A 10699-nucleotide genomic window follows, 5' to 3' on the forward strand; every position below is an offset into this window, starting at 1 on the left:
GGTTACTATTAAAGTAGTCAGACAATGCTCGTTCCCCGATTTTAATTGTGAGATATTTGATCTATAAACAAAATTATTTCCAAGTGGCAATAGTAGGCGGCGACGAGAGGAACAAGGGCATCAGTCTTCACAAATAACGTGGGGAGATCTTTGCGGACCATATTTTTATCTTAAAAGCGACTTTATTGTCCTGTTTTAGCCGAGGCCTCCCTATTTGTTTCCATGTCAATTCGAAAAGGATTAATCATTTCAAGATGTTTTCCTTATCGACGATATTTATATTTAAATATTTTCATGGATAATAAAAATAGTTTTGGTTCACTCACTTTTTAAGAAACTATTTTTCAAAGTATCGCAAAATAAACACGCCCTTAAATATAGTTCAAGCGCATACTCTCTCGTTTCATATGGCTCGATATAACGACAAAAACAAGAGTATAGTTTCCATTCTCCAAGCGTTTGACAATTTCCAAAAAAAGAAAATAGAGATCGAAAGTAAACTTTGATAAAAAGAACAAAACACGTATTTTTTTCCCCGAAATTTAATGAGGAAAAAGAGATGATTTGCTCTGAAAAAAAATTGAATCTTTTAGATGTCCTGCTTTGGTTCATCCGATTCCTAACTTTTTTTCTTCTTTTTTTTTGGTCGAATCCGATTCCTAACTTTAGGTGGCACTAAATGAGCATCGACCCCTTCTCACCTAACTCAGAACTGCAATTATGTCTCTTCTCTCTGTTTTTCCCTTCGACTTTCTGTTTTGCTAAAACCGATTAATGAGCAACCTTCCATCAGTCAAGAATGTTGCGTTGCAATGTACGACTAACTGAACAATTTCAGTATCCTCACCAAGCAATCTTTCATTCTTGAGGTTGGAGACGGTTGATGAGCAAAAATGGCATCACCGGGTACCGCTCGAACCGTCCCGAACCGGTCATCGGAAAGTACGAGGAAAGAGTTCGGGCGAGCCTCTTAGAGCAGTCCTCAAGGGCTGGCCGGCGACGCTTAAGATTAGACACATGCTCATTGGTTACGAGCTCGTCACTGTTTAAAGTGATAAGCATAGCGATAACGAAGAGGCCGGAAAAAGCGGAATGCACGTCTTTATAATGGGAGTAGCTGGTCGATCCTCGTGCTGCTGTTCGCCGTGGGACTTTGATAATGGAGCTTGACCTGCTTCATTTCGCTTACTGACAGAGAGACGAGCGTGATGATGATTCGTGCGGCTCATCGAATCGTTAAATTTGACAAGAACAAGTGCGCTTGTCGTGTCATTTCATTCGGGCATTGAGATTAACTGGAGATATTTCGCTCTGGCCAACGGGGTTAATGGTTCGTGATGCTGTGATCTGTCTTTTGTCAATTTAGCATGCCGAGCGCTCGGAAGTCAACGCGCGCTCGAATCCCCAAGCTGCAGTCCGTCTTTTCGTTCGGACGTGAAGGCCCCGTCATACAAGAAGGCCTATCGCCATCGCTTTCGCAAGATGCCGAATAGTTTCTCTCTCTCTCTCTCTCTCTGACCTCGTCCATTTCTACCACCAGATTTGCTCGTTGTGGAATTTCCTAATCTCTTCCCACATCTGGCGAGAGAAACAGAGTACCCGGGATTTCTCCGTGCCTTGGAGTGATTTCTTCTTTCAAGGTACGTGCGGCGAGCATTACGATCGTGCGTGATTTTGGTCTGCGAGGGATGTCTGTCTTGCTGGAGAACTAATCGCGAACTTTGTGTGTGATGGGTGTTTGATCATTTGCTTGTTTGACTGACGAGCACTTTGTGTCCACTGTTTAGCTTCATTTTGGCCGTCTTCTCCCGCGGTTACTAGTTTGCAAGTTGGTTGTCTGGTCGAGAATTCATGTCTTAATTTGGTTTTTCATTAAACAGGTTCATAGAGTATGAAGCTTTGATTGGTCCTATGTTCCTATGACTACAACAAGATCCGGTGGTTACTAACATTTTTCAGTAGTTTGGTCTTTCCCTTTTTTTCCTGGTAGAATTACTTCGACATGGGCAAGAAGCGTGTAATGTTACCAGCCGAAGAGCTCGACTTGTCTACTGTCAAGTATGAGGTTGAAGATATTGACGGTCAGTTCCATATCCTACTACATTTTCCTATTAAGTTTCGATGCTTTTCCTCGCAAATTCTACAAATAGACATGATGGGTTTTTGGGTCATGTGAAAAATGAGTTCGCCGAGATTCTGACTTGGGTGAGTCCTTTTGGCTGACTTGCAGCTCCGCATCTGACCGGTCTCACGTTCAGGCTGTTTGTCAAGATACTCGAGGCACCACTAATTGGCCCTGCTGTTATCTCTTACTTGAAGAACAAGAATCGAATGGTTGAGGTACGGTTGCGTTTCGTCTTGCATACTGCATTCTTCGAGCAGATTTTCTTGCTTTAATGCTGGACGATTGAATGTGACTGGTCTCTTCTTGTAATTGGCAGTTTCTTAGGAGTACTGTGATACCAGAGCCACCAATGTATAGACCTGAATATCCTCCTCAAGGTTTTTCCCCTTAACTAGTTAGCTTTAGTGGTTGTCTTGTGTAATAACATGAAACTGGTGGGTACCAATCTATTTGACTGAACTTGGGATAGCTTAGTGAAAATGTTTCTCGCAGCTGAACAAACCGTAAGTTTGCTGATTTTTTCTCTAATTGAGAAACTCGATGAAATTTGTTCTTGGCATGCTTTTTACTTTTACTCGAGTATTCTTTTCTTTCTCTCTCTTCCCATCACTTTTCTGACTATTTCGGAAAGCCATTATAAGTTTAAAAGAGAGGCATTTTCTGAAGTAATTTCGTGCTCTCCCGTGCTTTTCTTTCCCCTATTATTTTCAGCCTGTGCATGCTTTGCAGTGCATTCATTGCAGGCAAATGCATAGTATAGGGAGAGTAAGAAGAGGGCATACTGGGCATTAGCAGATTAACATGCAACAGGATAGATTCAAGTAGAGTGCATCCTTCCCATAAGAAATATATGCTATGATGAAGCTATTAATGTCTAGATCCGGAGCCTGGCACCATCTTATTGGATGAAGATGGAAATCCTGAAGACCGAGTAGAATTAGCGTTGAAATGTCTTCCAGACTATGATCCTGCCAACTCCTGGAATGGCAATCTCAGTCAATTTCGCTACTGGAAAATACGGGATTATGCGTATGCTTATCGTTCTAAACTTGTAACCCCATCCATGGTAAGTCCATATCAGAACCTATGAGGAGTCTCTTTATTATCAGCTTGAGCAAGACACGTAGTCTTACTGTCAATTATTAGGTGGCAGAGCGGATTATTACTGTCATTGAGGAGTTTAGCCATAAGAAACCTCCAGCTCCTCTACTAATTTCTTTTGACGCTGAGGAAGTCAGGAAACAAGCTGCAGCTTCCACAAAGAGGTTTGAGGAAGGTAGGGCAATCTACTGGAACGTGAGCTTAACTCATTGAAATGGTTGTTTTTGCACCTTCAAAGTATGGTTCCTGCTTGGTGTGCAGTGCACTGCCATTAGTTGGTGCAGGGGTGGTATGATAAATTAATGGCATTTCTGATGCAGGGAAGGCGTTATCAATCTTGGATGGGATTTTCATGGCAATTAAGGATGACATAGGCTGCCACCCATATATAATGAAGGGTAAAAATGGGTTGAAGTCTTTGTCGTTTCTCAAAAAATTCTCACCATCTCTTTAGTCTGTGTATATGACAATTTCTATTGACAGGTGCAACAACTTGGAAGGATGAAACTAATTCGAATAATGAAGATGCAGTTTGTGTTTCTCGATTACGTATCTGCGGTGTGATCTTGGTGGGCAAAGCAAATATGCATGAGATGGGCATGGGCACAACTGGAAACAATCCTAATTATGGGTGAGTTTTATTATGTGGAAATCTTGTAATTGACAAGCTAGAGTATGAGGCATGGGAGCGAGAAAATTTAAAGAGCATTTAAATGTGCATTTGATATTCTACAAATCAGCACATTCATTTCACCAATTGCTGTGCTGGCTTGTTAGTGATGTATCATGAACTTGTCAAAATTGACATTCCATAGAAATTGTCCCTCATCTCTCATCAGAATTTTTATATAGATCACTGCATTGAATGTAGAATGGTGTTGTCAACATATGTTCTGATGTGAGTCAATCTTCCAGTGGAACTTTCTTTTACAGGTGACTTTTTCTGGAGGAATTCTGAAGTGCTTCGAGACTGCTTATGTTGACCTTGTCTTTCTTAAAGCCATTTCATTTTACTTTTCCTATCAGTCTATGAAACAACAAGTTAATACCTGGGTTGTCTGAATATGTCACATGCATCAATATTTGAAGAAAAAAGAATGCATTTCCACGTTCCACATGATGGGCCAATGATAATACTGCTCATCGTAGGGATTATAGTAATTTTCTTCTCATGAGGATGCGTCTACCTTCTCACTCCTCTCCTTTTTTCTTGTGCAAAATGATCTTGAAATGGTTCATCCTTCTCGTCTTTTATTCATCAAAACAAATGATATATCCACCACTGTTTTTGACTTATCTCATTCGGTTACCCTCCCTCTTACATATATATGAATTAGCACATGTCCGTTCCTCAATTCATTCACACTGCATTATATGTTTTTTGTTTGCAAACGTTTACCTTAAAATTCATTGGTTATGCATCTGCAGAACGACAAGGAACCCTCATGCCCCAGAAAGGTACACTGGTGGATCTTCCTCTGGACCAGCGGCAATTGTTGCTTCTGGAATTTGTTCTGCTGCACTCGGGACAGATGGTGGAGGTTGTTCTAGTGTCCTACTGTTTGGCTTGTGCTTACCATGTATTTTATGCTGACACTGACTTCACATAACAAGACAGGTTCAGTTCGAATACCTTCTTCCCTTTGCGGAGTAGTTGGACTGAAAACAACATATGGGCGAACAGATCTTAGGGGGTTAGATTCTGAACTTTTTCCTATTATTAATGCTAGGGACCTAGTATGGGCTTCAGTACACAAAAAGTGTGAATCATGGTGATATTGTGTTTGTTAGAAGAGTTCTCCCATTCTTTGCAGTTCGCTATGTGAGTCTGGGACGGTTGACATTATTGGACCAATTGCATCATCGGTGGAAGATGTCACACTAGTGTAAGTATTCTGTACTTGTTACTGGATGTTTGGAGCCCTCAGCTCAATAGAGGTTTAATGTTTATAACCTCAATATGGAAATGAATAAATTTTGTGGTTGAAGGCATTGAAATGATCATCAATATTTTGGTGTTGGCACTTTTTCTTTGCCGATTGTCTTGACTTATTAGGAGATGAGTTTGTTCAGGGAAAACTTTGAGTTCGAATCACAACATTTGGGAGCATTGTTTCTTCCTATAACCATTGTCGTAGGATTCAAATTGTTATACCATAGGTTAGTACAGGTTAGCATGCAAGTTTATTTTTCAACTTTGAGATAACACTGCATAAAGCAAGACAGGTTAAGAACTTATTTGACTTGGGAAGCATGTGAGCTCTCTGACTTTACGGTGATGGATGAATTTGGATTCGTTGGATTTTAAAAAGCTGAAGTGACTATCCCATGTAATCGAATAAAGTCTTCATAATTGAAGATCTGAATGTCTTCACAGTTACTTTTGCTTCTTTATGAGACTTCACCTGGCAACCTCCAGCAGGTCACACTTGCCATTAGTTAAATCTATCCCGCAGTCTCAACCACCAAAAGGACCATATTATGTAGTCCTTAGGCATAACAGTAGAGCTCATCTACCTTTGTAGAAGCAACAATCGCGCAGAGATCTCTGTAACAATATCGTGTTTGTGGCTGGAGTTTCCAGCTGTTTTCTTGATGTCCTCACTGTTTAACTTCAATCGCTTCTTTAATTTCTCTTATTAATCATATAATTCTCATCTTGGCAATGCTACATCAGGTATGCTACAATCCTGGGATCCTATCCTATGGACAGAAATATTTTGAAACCTGTAAGTCTATTATCTTCATTAACAAAAACTGCAGCTATGCCTGATTTACGACATGCACTTTGAAGGAATACGTGTTAATGCTACTAACACAATTGATATCTTACTGTCAAGTCTTCTTTTAATGTAGGTTGTGAGCAGACTAAACCTTTTTTGTATAATAATTGTCATAATACTACTAAACTGTGCTAGTTCTTGCAGTCACCGCCTTGCTTGCCAAATTTTCCATCTATTGAAAGTTTGAATGCCGTGGGGTCGTTGCGTCTTGGAAAATATACTCAAGTAATAGCTGATTCCTATATGTTAGAAGGTTTCCTTTATTTTCTTTTTCCCCTTTCCAATTACATGAACAAATTAATGTTTGCAGTGGTTCAACGATGTTCATTCAACTGATATCTCTGACAAATGTGAGGATATTCTGAATCAGCTATCTAAGACCCATGGCTGTGAAGTAAGTTCTGCTTCAATTGAATAGGCCTTCCAAAGTTATGTGATTATTCCATAGAGTTGTATGTCTCTAAAGCTTAAAGTAACTTTAGTCTCTCCATGTTTGTCTCGTGTTTCTCACCTATCATCTTTTTCCCGCTAATGAGTTGGTTCTTGTTGAGTTCACTTCACAAGGCATAATTCTGTCTTTTTATTTATATAATTTGCTGAGTTCCTAATTTGACTTATATGTGTGCAAGGCGGTAGAGATTGTTATACCTGAGCTGCATGAGATGCGCACTGCTCATCTAGTTTCAATTGGATCCGAGATGTTAACTGCATTGAATCCTGACTGTGAGGATGGGTAGGTCTGCTTCTCTAATGTACCTGAAATAGCATCATCATCAGTCTGACCAGAAATGGACACAGCTGAGTAGGGAATATTCGAAGGTTATGTTCATTCTCTGTAATTGATATTTCATTTTGGGATTGAATGTCCTGTTCTCAATTTTCTCAGGAAAGGTAAAGAGTTGAATTATGATTCGCGGACTAGCATGGCACTGTTCCAGTCATTCACTGCATCAGATTATGTTGCTGCCCAGAGTATTAGGTGAGCAAAAAAAAAAAAACAAGAGAAATTGCAAGTTATTCTCGACAGGAGATACTTGCACCCATCATGTAAATATATCATGTCCTCCCACTGTCTTCAACTAGGCAGAAGTCTGAATACCTTTACTTATTCATGTCTAGTTTTTAGATTAGCTATATCATAGCTGAAGCTACTAAAACCGTTTTTATTCAGTTTTGGTATATGTCTTCCATGTGGTCATTTGAAAATGCATTCGCAATCTCATTCACTTCTTTCTTAAAATATTCTTAGACATGGTGGTAAGGCCGCTATCTGATTTCAGGAGAAGAATAATGTACCATCATATGGAGATCTTCAAGAAAGTTGATGTCATAGTGACGCCGACTACTGGGTATGTCATTTTGTGACTAGCTCAACTTGGTTTTTCCCTTCAAGGATGCAGTTTCAATGCTCGATGATGTGTAATTGGACTTGGCAAGCCTAATCTAAGCATAGTTTTTGTCTCTTCAATCATCCAAGTTTGAGAAGGAGCAAGCTGGTAGTATGCATAATTGGAGTTAAATTTGGGATCTCTGCTCCAATGGCCTGGCAGACCTTATCAGAATCACAATATATTCAAATTTTGAGTTTTCAGTGCTTCAATGTTAGCTTAATTCTTCTCATGGGTTTTCAACTGACACAGAAATTGTTTATTACAGAATGACAGCACCTAAAATACCTCCTAGTGCCCTTAAATATGGGGAAACGGATATGCACGTTACAGGTTTGTTAGTTGCATTATTAATCTCTGGTTCGACAGTAACAATCCTTTCACGAAAATTGTGTTGAAATCATAAGTTTCGTGCACATACTTGCTTTAATTGCATAACAAGTTTTCAGATACTCAATGTGACATTCTTCACAAGGGACAATTCTTGGGTAGTTTATGCACACTCTCTCTTTGTTTCAGGTTACCTCATGCGATTTGTCGTTGCAGCAAATCTTCTAGGTCTCCCTGCCATTTCTGTCCCTGTGAGTGACACTGCGTTTACGTACGCAATTTCATGGGATTTTTGTGTTCGGAATTATTTTCTTCATTTGCACAGAAACTGTCATTTTGGACCGCTGACAGCTAACCTCATGCCGAGAAATTGAGTCCTAGCTCATTGAGCCAGCTGAGGGAACAAATTGCATTAACCTTCCAACTGCACCTTTTGCAACTGCATTAAGTCATTCTATTAATCAACTCTAGTACAGTTATATCTAGCCCATCCCGTTACTTGTGTTGCAAACTTTACAGATCGGGTATGATAAGCAAGGCCTTCCAATTGGTTTGCAACTGATGGGCCGTCCGTGGGGTGAAGCTTCAATTTTACGCCTGGCTTCTGTAGTTGAGGTATATCTTTTCTCATTTCGAGCGCTAATTATTTGAAGTAATTTGCGAGACAAATGCTATCACTTGCCTATCTTTCTCTTGCTTTCAGGAACTCTCCGGATCTAAGAAGAGGCCTGTATCATTCTACGATGTTCTGAAGGAAAGCTGAATGCAGCTTAGCTCCTGTTGCTGATGTTTCTCTCCCGCTGATTGTATGGGTTTTCAAGCACACGGGGAGATCTTTGCAGTGACTTTATTGCTCCTGATTTAGCGCAGACCTCTCTGTTTTTAATGTCAATTTGGAAAGGACTTGGTTTTCTGTCTACTTTTGTGGCTAAGATATTGGCTTTTGTAAAGTTTAATTACCATACGAAGATTCGCTTTTTATCAAATAAATCGTTTATGCATAGTGACTTTCCCCTAAAACATGTTGTTTCTTCAATGAATTCCTAGTTTCACTATAACACATCGGGTCTACACTGTGTAATATTATCCGCTTTGAGCCCACTGACCCTCGGTACTTTAAAACGTGTTACACAAATATAGAACCCTAGGCTTTATAAGCCAGTCTAGGACTCCCCCTAGATGATGTGAGATATTAAAAAGCATTACACAAATATAGAACCCTAAGTCTTATAAGCCAGTTTAGGACTCTCCCCTTAGGCGATGTGGGACAAGAGAGGCTCCCCCTTCCCTATGCACGTCCAAGGACCGAGGCGCGGACGCACCGTCATCCTAGCTACGGGCCTCCCTCAAGGCTTTGTTCTCAGCACAGCGGAAGCTTTGTGTGAAACATGCTATCTGGTGTAGAGGCGCAGCCGCACTATTATCCCTTAGCTCAGCCCAATATTTTTCTCTTTGGGCCTCCCGCACTGGTGCGGACGCATCGCCATCCCAGTATCGAGCCTCCCTCAAGGCTTTGTTCTCAGCACAGCGAAAGCTTGTGTGAAACCCATTTTAAAGCCCCGAGAGTCAGTGGACTCAAAGCGAACAATATTACATGATGTAGACTGGGGGTGTTACAGATAATTTACGTTTCCTGATTTAAATTGTGAGTTATTTGATCAGTTAAACCAAAAGCAAAACTATTTCCAGGCGGCAACAGTAGGCGGAGATGATAGTTGCTGGGGCATCAGTGCTCATAGGTAACCGAAGATGTTGGCACGGGTGTCGACTTGTGACGATGTCTAGTGGCCGACTTCTTCGTCTGGTGGGTAGAGTGGTAGCCTTTGGCAATTATGGCGGCGATGTTTGGAGTGGACATTGTTGTTGTTTTGGCTTGTGATGCTCCGTGGCGCTAGCAAAGATTAGCAGAAGTTTAGGCGCGAATGACATCATTTCTTGTCCCCGGCCCTATTTCTCTTTCCTTGACAACTTTCTGAGCAAGAAGTAACGTTTGATAACTACACAAAATTTCTATTTTCAAAATAGAAATTTGTTTGATAAGTTGTTCTTAAATTTCTTTTTCCGGTAGCCAGCCAGTGAGTGGCGGCAGTGGGTCGGCGGCGAGCAGTGGCGGACGGGCGGCGGCGAGCGGGTGGCCGCAAGCGGCGCGGGGTGGCGGCGGATGGTTGGCGGTCGACGAGCAAGCGAGCGGCGGCGGATGGGTGGTGGACGGCCGGCGGGCAGCGACGGCGGATGGCTGGTGGGCAATGGATGGCCGATGAGCGATGATAGGTGACGGCCGCGGGCGAGGGGTGGCAAGTGGGCGGCGGTGGGCGGCAAAAGTGAGCAATAAAAGAGAGTTGTCATTTCTATTTCTGGAACAAAAATAGAAAAGTATAAAATTTTAACTTCTCATTTCTGTTCCAATCTATTTATAGGCCAAAATTTGTCCTAGAAATAAAAAAATGAAATTATTTTACCAATCGAATTTCTGTTGCAAACCTGTTTCGAAAAAAAAAAACACAAAAAAATAGAATGGTTGTTATTCGCGTTCTTAGTAACCTCCACTGCCAAAAGAAATAAACTCTTAGCAGCAAACTTGACCTCAAATAATATCTATGGTCCAATTGCATAATCGAATCCGTTCGCAAATGTTTAATATTCATGTGTACCAATCGGGAGTTGATCGAGTGGCTGCTAGGACCAGGGTCTCATGGCCATGAACACTCAATCCGAAGTCTTACAGCCACCTCGGATGCTTAGCTCGAGCTTGAGCTCAAAGTAGATAGTCATGGCCCGCTAGAGCTTTGAGATTATGGCCATGGACGCTCGAGCTCGAGGCGGCGAGCAATTGTCATTTGTGTCAACAGGTTTATGAAATCGTTTAATTCATGTCGATCCGTGTCAATTTCTTTTCTCAGACTTATCAAATCCACATAAAGTTTTCCATCACCAAACTCATCCATCGGTGGTCCATGTCAGCAACAGCAGAT

At 41.2% G+C, this 10699-nt stretch overlaps 1 protein-coding gene across 1 annotated transcript; it reads left to right on the forward strand.

Moving 5' to 3' along the window:
* The first annotated feature begins 773 nt into the window (after positions 1-773).
* On the forward strand, positions 774-8728 carry LOC115679697 (fatty acid amide hydrolase-like). Its single transcript, XM_056307374.1, has 21 exons — positions 774-1640; positions 1963-2081; positions 2231-2340; positions 2442-2502; positions 3004-3191; positions 3272-3401; positions 3547-3624; positions 3710-3857; positions 4655-4767; positions 4845-4920; positions 5041-5112; positions 5904-5955; positions 6154-6234; positions 6320-6403; positions 6639-6742; positions 6896-6988; positions 7290-7358; positions 7666-7730; positions 7917-7978; positions 8247-8342; positions 8431-8728. The coding sequence occupies exons 2-21, from the start codon at positions 2003-2005 to the stop codon at positions 8488-8490; spliced, it is 1821 nt and encodes a 606-aa protein (XP_056163349.1). The 5' UTR covers positions 774-1640; positions 1963-2002; the 3' UTR covers positions 8491-8728.
* Positions 8729-10699: the final 1971 nt, after the last annotated feature.

The sequence above is a fragment of the Syzygium oleosum genome, unplaced genomic scaffold, assembly GCF_021117445.2.
Source record: "Syzygium oleosum isolate NSW1041296 unplaced genomic scaffold, Sole_v2.1 Sole_v2.52, whole genome shotgun sequence".
Classification (NCBI taxonomy): domain Eukaryota; kingdom Viridiplantae; phylum Streptophyta; class Magnoliopsida; order Myrtales; family Myrtaceae; genus Syzygium; species Syzygium oleosum.